General features: G+C 40.8%; 1 protein-coding gene across 6 annotated transcripts in view; it reads right to left on the bottom strand.

Annotated features, from left to right (window-relative positions):
* The window catches only part of CARMIL1 (capping protein regulator and myosin 1 linker 1), a 317,002-nt gene that overhangs the window by 106,463 nt on the left and 192,767 nt on the right, over window positions 1–17,772 (bottom strand). For 4 of the 6 annotated variants that reach the window (XM_013977486.2, XM_021099791.1, XM_005665641.3 and 1 more), the window contains exons 14-20: window positions 16,615–16,692; window positions 16,388–16,464; window positions 15,018–15,122; window positions 8,194–8,263; window positions 1,249–1,330; window positions 401–500; window positions 243–297 (exon numbers count right to left, since the gene is read on the bottom strand). In XM_013977486.2, the coding sequence (XP_013832940.1) occupies window positions 243–297; window positions 401–500; window positions 1,249–1,330; window positions 8,194–8,263; window positions 15,018–15,122; window positions 16,388–16,464; window positions 16,615–16,692 (567 nt within the window). Of the gene's footprint in view, window positions 1–242; window positions 298–400; window positions 501–1,248; window positions 1,331–3,181; window positions 3,194–8,193; window positions 8,264–15,017; window positions 15,123–16,387; window positions 16,465–16,614; window positions 16,693–17,772 lie in introns of all 6 variants that reach the window. The other 2 variants (XM_021099790.1, XM_021099792.1) reach the window with 1 other exon arrangement.

Raw genomic sequence — 17,772 nt, 5'->3', positions numbered from 1 at the left:
TTTTAATCTTCCCTTAATTAGTGATGAGTTGAATAAAGTGAAGGGTAAGTAAATTTTAAGTACATTCTAGAAACGTACTAGAGGACAAATATCTCTTGCACTTCAAAATGATAGCACTAATAGATCATGTATACAGGGACAAAAGTATCTGGGAGGATGTCGGCATTAATCCAGTGGACATAATTAGTAAGAACAGCAACAAACAAAAGATTTTAGGCAAAAGTGTTAAAAATAATACTCACTGATTCTTCATCTTGAATCATCTGTACTAAGTTGTCCAACACAGGCGTCAGATTTCTAAAGAGATTTTAAAGATGTGGACAGTGGAATCAAATCAAAAGTTTTCAGGAGGCTGGTTATAGTCATCATTGTCATATTGAAAAAAAGTGAAAACTCTTACTTGGATTTCATATTATTAAAATTTTTGCCTAACGCCAGGTGCTGTATTGATCTGTTTTTACTGAGCCACACTATTAAGGTAGATAGGTCAGATTCTAAACCTGGAACGAATCAGAGTATAGGAAGAATCAAAACAAGTGGATAAATAAAATCTCAGCTAGAACACAGTTAAACACAGTTGCAATGCAGTCGGATTTCTTTTCTGGACCATTCTGAGAGCCCTGGGATTCTAATGCCCACCGCCCAAGGAACTTTTTCTTTTCTTTTCATGTCCTATTATTTCATAGGGATAAACACGTTCTCTACAAAGACGCATCTCAATCTCTTGTGCAATCAGTGGACAAATAAATAAAGGAATGGGGATACATAATAGCAGAAAGTTTTATCCCTCCCTATGGCTTTGTAAGAGAAGATGCCAACATACTGTTCCCTGAAAGTGCAGTTAAAGTTGTCTGTGCACATTTAGCAGGTTCATACTTCATGCTACTATAACCAGCAGAACTGAAGCTAATGAAACAAGTTTCTGAATAAAAAAACAAGGGCTCAATTTTATGACCACCAAGCACGCAAAAGGTCCAACTTAGAGCTTTATTAATGCACTGGTTTTTATTTTATTTTTTTAACCTGAATTTGTTTTACTGCATTTTTGGCCATGGAATCAACTTATGAAGACTCTGGCACAGAATTCTGTCATAAATAAGCTCTGTTAAATTAAGAGGCCCTATTAGTCAAGAAGTGAAATAACAGCTTCATTAAAGTGTCCTCTAGATTGGGCTAAAGATGATTTTCCCTTTACTAACTTGCTTCAAATAATACTTTCATTTCTTGTCTTCTCGGATTCTGACTTACCATTGTCAGAGATGTCTAAGCTGGTGATGTTGTGGATTTCGGCGATGCAGCCTTCTAATACCTGTGCACCTCCAGACCTCAGCTAGAGAAACACAAACCAAACAGGGTAAAAGGGTCAGGGTCACCTACTGAAGGGGTAAAACTGAAGAATTAAACATAGGAAATAAAGTGTTAAACCTAGTGAAAACTTATCAAATCCAAAAAAGCTATCATCAATGGTAAAAAGTCAATCTCTACTCATTACTTGGTTTCCCATTTCCCATAAGTCTTCAAATCGTTATAAAAACAAAGAGAAGGCAATTACCACCCCCCCACCCCCCCCACCCCCCGTCACCACTGGCAAGTCAGTCTCCATTAATCCAAGGAATATTCTTTGTTTCTGACTTTTGGAAATCTAACAAATCGCTTTCTATACATAAGAAACTGCTGCTGTTTTATTTGATTATTACCAATTTCTAAGTATACCTCTCTACCATATAGCAGCAAAACGACCAAATGAGACAATAAAAACTAATCTGGAATCTCAGCTACTGTAAGACCCATCCCTAAGTGTTCTACAGCAATGGTGTGAGCTCTCACTACAATAAAGCAGGTAGTAAAGAGCTGAAGGTGGTGACAAAATGACTTGTACAAACTCACCGAGCCACCGAAGATGTTAGGTTAATCTGAATAGTATTGTCATGGTCAGCTCATAGCAAAACTAAGAGCAAATAATTATTCTCATCTCATAGTTTATTCCAAAGAGAAAGGCAACCTATAAAACCCAGTACTTTCCATGTTTCCCCATAAAACCCAAAGCATAGTTTACAAAGATCAGAATATCTTTTTGTTTTCCCTTCAGCAACTGAGTTCCTACTATGCGTAAAAGCATTGTGCAGGGGACAGTTTCCCAAGCTGTGGCCCTTTGTTCAGTGAATTTACTATATAGTAAGGGAAAAGAAACTCTTTTTTTGGGAACTTACTATGTGCCAAGGAACACAGCAATTTCTCTATTTAGTTAAGAAAATTTTAATTTTTTTTTTAAATCTATACCATATTTATAATACTTTCTACGTGTTGAGATCCTGATGTAAAAATTTAAAGAATCTTGATTACACTATTTGAGATGCAGCGGCAGTATTTCTATGGCTCTCTGGACCTAAACCTGCCAATTTCCCTGGCTGCTTGTGTGTAAAGCAGAATTTTGCACAGATAGAGCTTTGGTATCGCTTCATTCAGGAGTATTTCAGCAGGCGTGTTTAAATTCAGTCTTTTCTACTTTTTAAGGTGACAGCAGATCAGCAGGAGGTGCCTGCTGGGAACTCTGAAGGGGAGTGTCCAACAGAGGCAGACCCCCCTGCCCCAAGAGGCCTGTCTATCCACCTCAGGGAAACCAAGACCAACCAATAACCAGGATGTGGGGCTATGGCCATTTTTATTATATTTTTGCAAAGGTACTGGTTTATGATAGACTGGAAATTTAAAAGCAACCACCGCCAGGTTCTTCACAAATAGTTTTGAAAAACACTGGTCCAGGCCACAGTTTGTTAATACTCAAAGAAGTGAATGTTCTGTGGAGACTGTGTTAACATTCAAGCAAGAAGTGATTTGGGCAAACACTTCAAAAGCAACATAATTTGATTTTCAGGGCATGAAAAAAAATTATGCTTTTGAGAAGATAAACATAAGCCTTTACAATTTCATTATTTGCTGCCGGTAATTTCTCTGTGAAGAAGTCAAATTTCTACAAGGAAATCTTTACTTCCTCTTATGCTGTATGGTAAACACATTCCACTTGTGAAAACAGAAAATAAAGGTGAGATGTCAGTGCTCGATGCTGTTGATTTCACAAATACTCCTGACTGATATGTGTAGCATAAACCCATAGTTCTAATATTTTCCAATACTAAAAAATATCAATACGTCCTAATTTATTGATTCGTAAAATACTTACACAATGGCCAAGCTAAGGAAAGCCCAAGGAGAAAAAAAAAAACAAAAACGATGTTATCAGCAGTAAGTAGAATAACAACAGAGAAGTGGACATCTTTATCAACACACCATGTAGGAGTTCCCGTCATGGCGCAGTGGAAAAGCATCCAACTAAGAACCATGATTGCTGGTTCGATCCCTGGCCTCGCTCAGTGGCTTAAGGCTCTGGCATTGCTGTGAGCTGTGGTGTAGGTTGCAGACACAGTTCAGATCCTGCATTGCTGTGGCTGTGGCTGGCAGCTGTAGCTCCAATTAGACCCCTAGCCTGGGAACATCCATGGGCTGCAGATGTGGCCCTAAAAAGCAAAACAAAACAAAACAAAAAAACACTAAAAAATAAAAAAACCCACCATGTAAAAAAGCAAAGAGTTAGAGAAAATGCTTCAACAAAAATATACTCCCAAAACAAAAATCAAAATCTTAAACAAGAAAATAACAGATTTTCAGTTAACCAAGAATATTTGATTGAATTCACAGGTTATCAGGTGCCTAAAATTCCCCCCAAAATGTAAAGCTTTCCCAAAACAGTAAAAGCTTTTCCATTACTGTAAATGAAAATCCTTTTAAATGGATTTGCATATTAAGAGGCTGTGTCTGCATGTATGCATGTAAAACTGGTTTTTAAATGACTCTCATTTGGATCCCACACACTAGCATTATCTAAAAGAAAGCCAGATCAAAAAGTAAATGTAACCGAATCACTCAATACTTACTGAAATATTAAAAACAAAATCACATTTCTTTCAAGAGCGAAGTGTTGCCTCACTCAAGGAAGGGGGACTATTTCAGCTATTCCAGTTCTAAGAGCTCTATACTCAAATATCCATAATGGGGACAAGAGGCAAAGAAAAACAAAATCTAATGAATTTTAATAATTCATTCTCCTTCCTCAAGAACAGGTGCCATTTAAAAAGAGGTGGCAGGAGTTCCCATCATGGCGCAGTGGTTAACGAATCCAACTAGGAACCATGAGGTTGCGGGTTCGGTCCCTGCCCTTACTCAGTGGGATAAGGATCCGGCATTGCCGTGAGCTGTGGTGTAGGTTGCAGACGCGGCTCAGATCCTGCGTTGCTGTGGCTCTGGCGTAGGCCAGTGGCTACAGCTCTGATTGGACCCCTAGCCTGGGAACCTCCATATGCCGCGGGAGCGGCCCAAAAAAATAGCAAAAAGACAAAAAAAAAAAAAAAAAAAAAAGAGGTGGCAGATACTGGAGATTTAAATATAGGAGTTCCCATCATGGCTCAGCAGTAATGAACCCAAATAGTATCCATGAGGATATGGGTTCGACCCCTGGCCTTGCTCAGTGGGTTAAGGACACAGCATTGCCATGAGCTGCGGTGTAGGTCGCAAACGTGGCTCAGATCCCACGTTGCTGTGGCTGTGGTGTCGGCTGGCAGTTACAGATCCAATCCAATCCCTAGCCTGAGTTTCCATATACCATATGCTGCAAGTACAGCCCTAAAAAAAAAAAAAAAAGACAGAAAATAAAAATAAATAAATAAACATAAAATAACCCCCTCTATCTCTTTTCTTCTATAACAGTTCCCTTTTTAATGAAAAACTTATTTCTATCCCGGGAAATTATCTCACATCAAAATGTGGATATCACAGGTTTCTTCAAGAACAAAAAATGGTTTGACAAGATCCAGTTCAAAACATCTTCTTGCTAGCAGGGTTTGATGCCAAAAGGCAATCTGGTACCTGAGAAAGATATATACAATTGACCCTTGAGCAAACTGGGGCGGGGGGAGATGATACGGGTGCCAAATTTCCATGCAATCAGAAAGCCGAGTATAACTTTACAGTTGGCCCTCCTATCTGTGATTCCTTCCCCATGGGTGGGTTCAACCAACCACCATGTGGGAAAAAAATCCACATATAGGAGGACCCAGGCAGTTCTAAACCCATATTGTTCAAGGGTCAACTGTGTATGTATGTGTGTGTGTGTGTGTAGTCATTTTAAGAGAATGGAAATACTTGCATTTCCAAATAGTTGCAATGTATTGCATTGCTTATGTCCATCCTATGGTGAAATATTTCCATTTTCCATGCTACACCCAGCCTAACAGGAAAATGACAGTGAGGGGTGTAGCAAGGCTTCCACACACATAAGCAAACCCACCTTCTCATCTCAAAGCTGGTTGAATGACTATCGAACTGAATGGAACTGCCTCAAAAGTCACCAGTCACTTGCTGCAATGTCCTACTTATTACAAATTTTAATATCCGATGCTCTTTTTTTTCTATTCATCATTAAAGCAGCTTGCAATGAATGTGGCAACACATTTAGGAGGGTTTCTCCTTAAAAGAACTAATTCCCACATCCAGACTTGCAACAGATCCTTAGCTACAGTTAGCCTTTGCATCGTCTCCGAAGTATAAGAGATTTTCCTCTCTCACTTGGAAGAAGATGAAGCTTCAAGAATTCTATCCTAGCATTTTATCTATTCTTCTCTTGAAGAATGACTACAAAGTAGTAAGATTTTTAAACACAGGCCAGAATGTATACACCCATTGCCTCCCTTCAGGCAGAGAGATGCACGGGGAGAATGCATATGAATGTCAACATCCCTGCTACCACATAAAACAGTTTTATTTTTTTCTTTTTAGGGCCACACCTGCAGCCTACGGAAGTTCCCAGGCTAGGGGTTGAATCGGAGCTGTGGCTGCCAGCCTACACCACAGCCACAGCCACACCAGATCTGAGCCACATCTGTGACCAACACCTTGGCAACGCTAGATCCCTAACCTGCTGAGTGAGGCCAGGGATTGAACCAGCATCCTCACAGACACTAGGTCAGGATCTTAACCCCAATGAAATTTCCAACAGTCTGCCATTTTTGAACTACAGAAATGCTGATTTTTTTTTTGGTTTGCCAAATATAATTGTCTCCAGGAGTTATTCTCATTAGGATCACAAAGGAGTTTGAAGGAAAAGCTCTAAAACAAACTAACACAGTGTTCTTTGGGCATATGGTGCCTATAAACTTATTTGAGAAGAAAAGTCTAATACTTTTCATAATTACCAGTATTAATAACAACCAGGAAAGCACACTTTCATTATGACTCTGCCATTAGTGAGCTGGATTATCTCAGCTTCTTTAGACTTCAGTCTCCTCATCTATAAGCGTGGGAATCAGGTGATCACTAAATGGATCAGCTGGTCCATTCCACTTTTAATCACAGAGTTAAACAAATGATGCTATATTGGTAGCAATCACCTCTTTTATCAGGATAGTAAAGGATATGGGTCATTGCTAATTCAGTATTCTGACCTAATAGAGCAATCAAGTTAATACTAACTTGGTTTTTTTTGTTTTTGATAGAATTACCCTTTCCATCTCTGTTCTTCTTACTCCTTCCCTCATAAAGAATTTTATTATTGGCATGCCCTTAATAAAGTGCTGGTAAACAAATAATTAATTCGTATAACCAGAGCTGGTTTCAGTTTTATGGTCTGTCTTTATAAATATAAATAAAAGAGCACTGATTTTACACATGAAAATTTCACAATGCCAGGAGACATGCCAGGATTTTTCCTTTGTTTCCCCTCCAAACAACAAGACTAGTAAATCACACACCCCAGTTCAAAATTAATGAAAAAAAAAAAAAAATCCTGCACAAAGAATGTATATGGTACAATTTCAGACTTGTCAGTTTCTAGAATTATCAGAGAGGTAAAGCATTAATCTTCAATATTTAGTGCTTGGCACGCGACATCTTGTTTTTAGCTAAAGGAAACACCAAGCAAAGTAAGGTACAAACACTGCCCTCCAGAAAGTCACCACCTAGCTGGGAAAACAGGGGCTAATGTAGTGACTGTGGGAGGCATTATGTGGTTTGGTATCCAAATGCATGTCACCATCATTAAGTACTAGACAATTAGAAGAAGGGAAAAAAAAAAAAAAAAAAAAAAAAAAAAGACCACAAAGGGCTGAAGCAGTCAGGGAGGAAATTCAACAGACAGATAAGCAATATCAGTGAACAACTATTATAGGGACTGGATATTCTGAGCAGCACATTTCAAAGAAGAGCTCTTTTAAACCTTGGAGCAACCTGCTGGGAGAGACGTCACAGGTGCAGAAACTGAGACGTAGCGCTATCGACGAAGCTACCCAGGACTGCACACTAGTAATGGCCAAACTCTGATCGAAAACTAGGAGTCTGATGCGGGTGTGGAGGAGACTGGACTTGAACTAGATCCTCAAAGAAAGGGAGGCCTTGGGGAGGAAGAAGGACATGGCACGTGTGTTCAGGGAAGACAGAACAATGGGCATAAAGGCCCAGGAATAGAAATGAAGAGATTTCCACCCCCAGGCCTGAGAAAAGACACCGAGTTTGACATGGTGGGTAAAGAAAAGTCAGGCTCTGAAAAGGCTGGGTAGTTTTGTGTCTGGGTATTTTCTTACTGATCTCCATACAAACTGAAAGTTTCAAGATACTGAAAAAGTTCCAGGAACCCCTAAAATGTAGACACTTTTAGTCTCAATTCTTCTCCGTGTGTACTTTGATAGAAAGTGTTTGCAACTGCTATAATTTTCAGAAGCATCATAATTTTCCTGTCTGAGGATATTAAAAACTAGAATTAATGACAAAGACATTCCTTTTTATGCTCTCCAAATCCAAGTCAGGCTATACACATCTGTCCCCTGCAAGAAATACTGTGTGGTACAATTTTCCTAAGGATAAAGCTAGTTTAAGGCTTTATATCTCAAAGCTTTGTCATAAAATACTTAAGCAACTGGCACGAAGGGGTGGGGGGAGTCATTAAAAACACATTTGAGTGCTTGCTGAATGGTGCTCCGTGACTATTTGTAGATAAAACTCACAAAACGCAAAATATCAGAAACTTCTAAAGCATGTTTCTGCTTCATTTATACCCTCTGGAATCATTATTGCACTTTTTCTAGGAAAAAGACAAAGTACTTTTCAGGCTGTTATCTACTCCAGTATAGAGTCTGAAGGAGTTCTTACCTCACAGCTGCTGAGATCAAGAGAAACCCCCTTCAGGTTGTGATTACAGGCCAGGCCCAGCAATAGCGCCCTGAGGGGAGGAAACACACACATTAGATAAAAATTCCACACGTTAAAAATGTGTAAGCACACCGAAGAGAGCCCAGACAAAGAAAAAGGCCTCTTCTGAATCACAGGTCAAGCGCCAAGCACCATCTCGCTTTTTAAAACGCCGACTGCATTTCTGCCTACTGACAGCGGTGACAAAAATGACACGGCCACGTTCTTCTGTTTGACACAGAGCAGGTCCATCAAAAATGCAAAACCTGACAAGATTGCTCTTCCCATGCAAATAAACCAAGGGGCAGTGCCCCTAATTGCACATTGAAATTAAGTTGTGTTCGTCACAGATAAAGTCCCCCTGCATCTGCTTGAGAACACCTTTCATAATGTTTAGAACAGTATTAGGCAACTGTTATTAACAAGAGTAGCAAAGTAAAGCCAGCTCTCCCTCGGGAATATGTCGGCAAAGAAAGCAGGCTCCAGAATATTCCAGGATGTGAAATCATACCCACAGAGGTGGGGTGGGTGAGGGTGGAAGAGCCCAGGAGAAAAGGTAGAAGTCTTGAGCCTGGGTCCGGAGTCCTGTCTGTCTGTCCAGCTACTAGCTGGTTTTAGGATTAAACCCCATCACCACTATGCCAAGGAATTTTCTCATCTGCATGTGGAGAAGACTGGACTTACCATATGCATCTCACATCTAAGAGAATGAATCAGCTCCACTTTCACAAGTCACTCCCATAAAATCCAACACCACTGAACCGGCTTGAAACAAAAATTTCACACATACACCCACATCCATTAAATTACACCGAAAAAGACAGGAGACTCAACTAAGCCCTGTGAGGAGGACAAAGATGAGCATGAGAGAGTTCCTGTTCTCAAGCAAAAGAAACAAGTAAGTGTGCAAATTAATTGTGATGCAAGGCTGACAGTAGTGGCACAAAGATAACTGCCACCTAGAGTGCCACCTAGAGTGACCACCTATTCCCAATGTCCCCAGGAAAAGCACCTTCACCCGCAGAGACCAAAAACACCGAGGGGGGGAGAGGGAGGGGGAGGTAAGGAATTAATTCAGGCCAAAGTCTCTGAGGTTTCCCCTTCCAGGGATTCTCTGGCCTCATCCACTGAAAGAGCATTCCCAAGGTGGGCAAAGTACAAGAGCCTGGCTGCTTCCAGCCATGAAAACAATTCCTGTCGATAAGGAGGCTGGAGCGGAGTCTGTGTCACTTCACTCCTTCAATCAGGTTCACTAGTCCCTTCTTCTAAAACGCAGTCCTAGAGGAGTTCCCATGGTGGTGCAGTGGTTAACGAATCCGACTGGAAACCATGAGGTTGCAGGTTCAATCCCTGACCTTGCTCAGTGGGTTAAGGATCCAGCATTGCTGTGAGCTGTGGTGTAGGTTGCAGACGCAGGTCGGATCCCGAGTTGCTGTGGCTCTGGTGTAGGCCAGCGGCTGCAGCTCCAATTAGACCCCTAGCCTGGGAATCTCCATATGCCGCGGGAACAGCCCTAGAAAAGGTAAAAAGCCAAAACAAACAAACAAACAAACAAAAAAAAAACACTGTCCTAGAGAAAAGATTGGGGAGAGCTGATCTGTGTGCACGCCTCTGTTCAGTTACTTACTGAAATGCTCCTCTTTTCCTAAAAAGGGCCTTCTCGCCCTTTCTTGGGGGCAGTATTGAGCCACTACTGAAAGCCCCTGGTACTGAGAACCAAAAGGCCAGTCTGGACCCTGTTCCTAGTGCTGGGTGGCAGGAAGTACATCACTCTTCCTCTTTGGGTCTCAGGGTCTCATCAGCAAAATGGGAGAGTGAGGACATTACCAGAGAGGTCCCTATATTTTTAAGTGTGAAGTTTCTAAGACTTAGCCACCTATTTTAACAGTGCATTTGCATGATGCTTAGATGGAGGGAAAATTCTTCCTACTTGTCTGACATGTGGGTGAAGGCCAAGAAAATAAATGGCATCCTTTAAGATACTTAACTGCAGAAGGCCAACGATTAAGAGGTAACAGCTCATGAGACAAGTAAATACAAATAACCCACAGCAATCATCCCTAGTAAAACAAAACAGAGCAAATACACAAAAGCTTTGCAGACACTGGGGCAAAGCTCTATGACAAGAGATGCTGTTTCTTCTAAACCGCCTTCAGTCTGGTCCTCTTGATCCTAAAGCATTAGTACCAAACTGGCTAAGAGAATCATTTGTTTTTTAGGGTTTTTTTGGGTGGGGGGGCAGTTGTATTTTGCCAGGCCTTTGGCATTCTGAAGTTCCTGGGCCAGGGATTGAACCCACACCCCAGCGGTGACAACACCAGATCCTTAACCCACTGAGTCACCAGGGAACTCTGAGAAGCATGTGTATTTCACTTCCACAGGCCCGGATACGCAACACTAATGATAACTTTGGAGGAGCACATTCTTCTGGTGTAGGTCGCAGACGCAGTTCAGATCCCACATTGCTGTGGCTCTGGTGTAGGCCGGCGGCTACAGCTCCAATTCGACCCTGACCCCTAGCCTGGGAACCTCCAGATGCCGCAAGTGCAGCCCTAGAAAAGGGAAAAAGACAAAAAAAAAAAAAAAAAAAGAATGCGCAATAAATGGGGACGCACACCTCTCTCTGAGTGATGCTGAAGCAAAAAGCACCCTAAGGACACACATGAGCCACGCTGCTCTGGAGACGGTGGGATGTACCGAGGAACACTGTCACCATGTTCTTTAAAAAAAACCCTGGAGGAGTTCCCGTCGTGGTGCAGTGGTTAACGAATCCAACTAGGAACCATGAGGTTGCGGGTTCGGTCCCTGGCCTTGCTCAGTGGGTTAACGATCCGGCGTTGCCGTGAGCTGTGGTGTAGGTTGCAGACGCAGCTCGGATCCTGTGTTGCTGTGGCTCTGGCGTAGGCCGGTGGCTACAGCTTCGATTGGACCCCTAGCCTGGGAACCTCCATATGCCACGGGAGCGGCCCAAGAAATAGCAACAACAACAACAACAACAACAAAAAAAGACAAAAGACCAAAAAAAAAAAAAAAACCCTGGAAATACTTTAATGTGGACGGAAGAGTCTCCAAGGAAAAAACACAACTATGAAATAAGCAATTACATCCTTTGCATTGCTTTTGAAGAACTGTGAATTAAGTGAGGAGCTTCTCAAAGTATGACTATGTCCAAACTTAGAGTGTTGTTCTCAAAAGGGGCGGCATTTCTTTAGCTTCTTCTCTTACAGCTTTGGGTCCCCAAGGCCTTAAGAAATGCAGGTCTCCCTTCCTCCGTCTTGGTGCACAGGGATGCAGTGGGAGTTTCAGAACACGACTGAGCCGCTGCGCACTGGCTGACAGCGGTGGACTCTGCAGCAGAGCTCCCTTGGCCAGCAGGCCTCTTTAGAGACTGCCTCCACTAAAGAGAAGTACCTGGTCCAAAGCCATCTCCACTTCTGGGGGCAGCCCGTACCCCTTGCCCAAGATCCCCTCTGCTTTCAAAGGCAGCCTGTATCAAGGACTCATCACCACAGGGGGAATAAAGGCTCCGCCTCCTGGCCCCAGCTCAGGACAGCTCTGGGAAGGACCATTCCAACAGCAAAGCTCCCTCTGGGTCGGCTAAGGCCTTCGCTGGGATGGTCCCCCATTCAACTTTCCCTCTGCCCCAACCTGCTTTCTCCACTGCCTCTCCCTCCCCATTTCCCGCTAAAGAGCCTGCATGCCCGTCTCCACCTGTAACCCTGCCTTCCAGAAAACCCCACCTGCCACAATGAGCTGGGACAAATTACTTAGCTTCTCTGAGCTTCAATCTCCTCAGCTGTAAAACAGGGATAATGACACCTTCCTAGCGCTGTTGTCGACACTGCAGGTGACCTGTGTTCTGTAAGCACCCAGTTCTGCGTCTAACTTGGGGAGCTGCTCAGCAGTGTTTCCTTCCATCCTCACTGGTAAACCCAAGCCCTTTTGTTAGATCTTTTCAAACTATAGTATCACGTTAAATGTACATACAGGATTTTGTTTACAGATGCTTCAGCCTCGAAGCCTTCTTCCTCTCATTTTTTTTCTTTTTTTTTTTTTTTTTTTCTGAGTAAAACACAGACCTCAAGAGACTGCAGGCAGACCTCATCTCACTGCCCTTCACAGATATCTGTGTTTTTTTGCAAATTGAGGTTTGGTGGCAACTCTGGGTCAAGCAAGGCTATTGGTGCCATTTTTCCCAAAAGCATTTGCTCACTTCATGTCTCTGTGTCACAGTTTGATCATTCTTACAGTATTTCAAACCCACCACCAGCATAAGGTTACTGAAGGCTTCTGAAGGCTCAGATGGTGGTTTTCATTTTGTAGCAACAAAGTGTTTTTTATTTAAGATATATACATTTTTGGACATAATACTATAGTACACCTAATAAACTACAGCATAGGGTAAGCATAATTGTTATATGTACCAGGAAACCAAAAAATTCAGGTGACTGGCTTTATTGTGATATTCTCTTTATTGCTACGGTCCAGAACCAAACCTGTAGTATCTCTGAGGTCTGCCTATACTGATTTATTATTAAACATTCACATAAATAACAACAGGTCACAAGATTTAACATTGACAAAATAACTTTTTTTTTTCTTTTTATGGCTGCACCTGTGGCATATGGAAGTTCCTGAGCTAGGAGTCGAATTGGAGCTGTAGCTCCAGATCCAAGTTGCATCTGTGACCTAGGCTGCAGCTTGTGGCAACGCTGGATACTTAACACACTGAGTGAGGTCAGGTATCGAACCCGCATCCTCACAGATACTATGTTGGGTTCTTAATCTGCTGAGCCACATGGAAACTGTGACCAAATAACTTTTAAGTATAAATATTTACAAGTCTATATCTATAATAAAGTACAGTAAATTCAGCGTTGTTGTAGTAAGGATTATTCTATAAAATCAATAGCACAAATCAATGAAGAACTACTCTCTGTTTTATAGGAATCAATACCATTTGAAAGAATTAGAACAGTCTGTACCTATCACTAAAACTACTTTAAATATGCTAATCTCCTGCTGATATGCTATATAAATTCAAATAGTTTTGTCTTCTACCCAGTGTCCTCCTGGTATCTAGTCCATTGTAACTGCTCAATAAATATCAGTTGAATGAATGAGTGAGGTTAAATTATAATGTAGGATCCCCTTTAGAATATTGATTCTGATAGATTTATTAAGATCCATATAAATATCCGAATCATGATGTTTTTACTATTTGCAGCTGTTATATTTAGAGATCTCTAACATATAGATTCATTTTCTTTTCTTTTTTTTTTTTTAAAGGGCTGTTAGGGAGTTCGCTTCATGGCTCAGCAGTTAGTGAACCTGATTAGGATCCATGAGGATGCAGGTTCGATCCCTGGCCTCACTCAGTGGGTTAAGGATCCAGTGTTGCTATGAGCTGTGGTGTAGGTTTGTAGACACAGCTCAGATGCTGCATTGCTGTGGCTGTGGTGTAGGCCAGTAGTTGCAGCTGTAGCTCTGATCTGACCCCCTAGCCTGGAAACTTCCATATGCTACAGATGTGGCCCTAAAAAGCAAAAAAAAAAAAAAAAAAAAAGCCCTGCTATAATCTCAGGAATTTTTTATTATTAAGCACTTAACTGGATCTTAACAATGTTCTTAAAGGCATCCATTGTTTTAGTTATAATGTACTTTGCAAAATACTGCAATCAAGAATTTCACACCTCTCAGAAAGAAAAAAGAAAAGCCAATTTACAAATTAGACAATTTTCTAGTAAAACGAATAGCAGGCATAGATTTTAACATTTCATACAAATTATGCGGGAAAAATTAAATGCTGATTTACATGTCAGCTGTGTAAAGGAGGAATCTGTGTGTACATTTCAACAAATCTGACAATGTAGATAGTCATAACTACTTGTCAATATGGTCTTTTGACTCAAAGAGACTTTGATTCCATAGCCCTTTTGGTTATTTCTGGCAATCGTGAACAGAAATTCAAGGATAATACATTATTCCAAAAAATTCAACTTTACCACTACCCTTACACTGGGGATATTAACCCATAACCTAGATTGGCTGCCAAGTAAGAATACTAAACAGATAGAGATCTAGGGAATTCAGAAACCAAAGCACCTAAAAATTGGTTCTGTTGCACATGGATGTGCAGAGTTTGATTATTACTGTTAGTGGAAATATTTTAAAACACACACACAAGGATATACTGAAAATGGACTGAACAGAGGTGAATATGAAAGCAATGTACCCGGAAGCACAACTTTTCTAGATCAGTGACTACTGCCAAGGTCACAAACCAAAGGAGGATTTTTTTTTTTTTTTTCATGGAAGATGCAATAATATCAAGAGTGCACAGTGTACTCAAAAAGAATCTGATTTCGGGAGTTCCCGTCTTGGCGCAATGAAAACAAATCCAACTAGGAACCATGAGGTTGCGGGTTCAGTCCCTGGCCTCGCTCAGTGGGTTAAGGATCCGGTGCTGCCATGAGCTGTGGTGTAGGTTGCAGACACCGCTCGGATCCTGCGTTGCTGTGGCTGTGGCCAGTAGCTGTAGTTCCGATTTGACGCCCTAGCCTGGGAAACTCCATATGCCCTGGGTGTGGCACTCAAAAGCAAATAAATAAATAACAGCTTTAAAAAAAAAAAGAATTTGATTTCCTTTGTGACCCAAAGTAAAAAGGCATTTTCATCTTCCTTGTCTGTCTTAGGATTGTATGTCTTTTTCCCCCTCCCTCGAGCACATTCATAATAACAAATTGAACTTTAAAAGCTCTAGAGAAAATGAATTAACCACTCACTTTAAGGGCTCAGGAGACAGTTTTGTGCCTGAAAGGTTGATTTGCATCAGAGCCAGAGAACTGCTGAAAAACTGCTTGAAAGATGGGGGGACTTCTTTTCCTTTCCTGAAAAATAAAACATGCGAGTCACATTGGCAGTTAAACTCAGCTCAGCACCACACTTCCAAACTAGCAAAGTTACTCACTGGTAATTCAGATATTGTGAAATACCCCATGAATGGATTGTAGCTTCAGTAGAAATTTAAAGGTTAAAAAGAAACAAAATGTCTGATCATTACAAAAATTAATTCAATGTACTCTGAAAAATGGGTAAGCGGTTAAGAAACCTCATTGTCTTTAAATCATTTGATCCCTATTCTTTGCAGTCAAGAAATTCATTGTGTTCTATCCTAGATCTTAGAAAACTCAGCTTCTCTCACCATTTTATCGCCTTCACTTTACACTCTCTGATCTTATCCTATTGAGGTATTTGTGGCGTATGTTCATTATGGTGAAGATTTACGTCTCTGTTGACGTAAAAGACCAAGAGTACGTTCAAATACAGAATAACTCATTTGAGGCATAATTGTAGAATAAAGCATGCCGAGTTCTGAATTTTCCAAGAAAGTGACTGCTTTTCCTTTGAAAACGTAAAGCTTTTAAAATGCAAACCAGTTTAAAAAAAAAAAAAAAGTGATATTCCTAAGATGAAGCAATTCTCCTTGTTTTTAGAGACGCATGTAATGAGTAAAATATGACTTGTGACCTGTGGTAATGATTATGAGCATTAAGTGTTGAGTTGTATGACTATGGCCCCCGAATGCCTTACTCATATAACCCACATACTTCCACATTCTCGCGTGCTCAGTTGCTGCTGGGTGTGAATACTTGTTGCTTGTAATCTACCGCCTGCTTGTGCAATCAACTCTAAGTCAGGAAGGGACAAGTAAGGTACTTAGGCTGACCTTCCACTTCTGCAAATTAAAGTGTCTGCGCTTTGGAATGACTATTCTCTTTATTTCCCTGATGGCTGATACTTACCGTCAAAGTGCATTACTGAGACACACCTACAGAAGTTTCTGAAAGTTATAGTAAGTCATACAGTCTCTTTCTATATTAAGAGAGAAGGCCTGTCCACCTATGAGAAATAGTACTTTATTATCTAGTTCATATAGGCAGGCTGGAGTTATTGATGGAAGACAGACCCGGGGTGAAAAGAAGCATAAAAAACTTGAACCTTCAAGGTCTAATATTCATAGATCACGGTCTAAGACCATCTCCTTCTCTCATGCACAATGAGCACCCTTTATCACCATTTTCATCTCACTATCACTTTCCCTGAGAGAAAGACCCTCCTAGATGATAATGATAATGCAGGAATGAATCCATACCGATGAGAAAAGACTGTTCTGGAGAGATTGAGCACAGCTAAATATTGAAGGCAGCCACGAAGAAGAGCTCCACAGACCTGAGAAAGAAACGAAGCACTCTCATTTTCAAATATTTCTAGAACTAAGAGAATATTTTATTGGGGAGCAAGCCCATTCTTTCCCAGCTAAGTAGCTGTTCTGAGACACAACCCCCCACTCATAACAATGTATAAAAATACATATGTTACCATGTCCAGGGAACATTCTGTATTGGATAAATCCAGATGAGCAATGGCATTTGGCTGAGCCAAAAAACTGTACATGGACTTGAAATAAAAAACAAAAAGCAAATATATTAGGATCCAGAAACACACATGCACACACACACATGCGAGCACACCGTGCAGGTTAATTTATAGAAGAAAATTGCCCCAATTCCTCCAGGATCATTTTCTCCTCTTCCCAAGAGGACATGCAGAATTTTCTGTCATTCCATTATCTTCCCTGAGAGCAAAAATCCAAAAACTATTTTAAATTATGTGTAAGTTTAAAAAAGGCCAAATGGAGCCTTGGCTACCCAACCCCTTTTTTGTCACACATGACTTCATTTTCCTGATTAGCTCCATTTTTATTGTACAATTTTGAAACAGTGCTAATTAATTTTAACTGCTGAGATCGAAAAACCACCTGAATTACAGTCACCCTATCAAAATGCTAATCACCTTTGCAAGTATTCAAGGAGCCACTAATTTGAATTTTAACCACAAGATAGTGGTCTCAGGCTACACACTCTTCAGTTCAACAAAATAATTTTTCTACCTTTAGTTACTTCCAAAATCTAACAAGAAAGGGCCTGACAGTACTATTCATTGGCTTGTTGTTGTTGTTGCTGTTGTTGTTGTTTTAATCTCACTTATAGCTAAAACACTTGAGTTTTCAGGGGGTCACAATGCCTCAAGTACGCCCTCATCCTAGTGCAAAGCTATGAAAACAACACAATTAATACCTCTCTGTTATTCTCTAATTGCCCTGTGTGCATAGCAATGTCAGCATCCACCAATAACAAACCAAGTCCAAGTTCCTAACTAACAGTAGGCACATAGCCCAATTCTGCTTTGCTTCACTGAATGCCATAAGATACTTGCAAAAACAAACAAGCTTACGCTAAGAAGTTCTAGTCCTTGGCAAAGACTCTTAGGAGTAGCGACTTGGCTACAGGTACTTGAGAAAATGCCTCTATAGCAAGGAATTCAAAAGAGCAAGAGATTGGCCTATAAATATTTTTAGAATAACCAGATACACAGGACGTACTGTATTATGAAAAAGTTCTGATTCAGAAAAAAATTTGGCTCTACTTAAGATCTGAGCCCGTCTTTGCCTGGCAATGCGATTTTACTCCCAGCTAC

This window comes from Sus scrofa, chromosome 7 (genome assembly GCF_000003025.6).
Source record: "Sus scrofa isolate TJ Tabasco breed Duroc chromosome 7, Sscrofa11.1, whole genome shotgun sequence".
NCBI lineage: Eukaryota > Metazoa > Chordata > Mammalia > Artiodactyla > Suidae > Sus > Sus scrofa.
The sequence above is the reverse complement of the archived record's forward strand: the minus strand, read 5'-3'. Positions and strand labels throughout refer to the sequence as shown.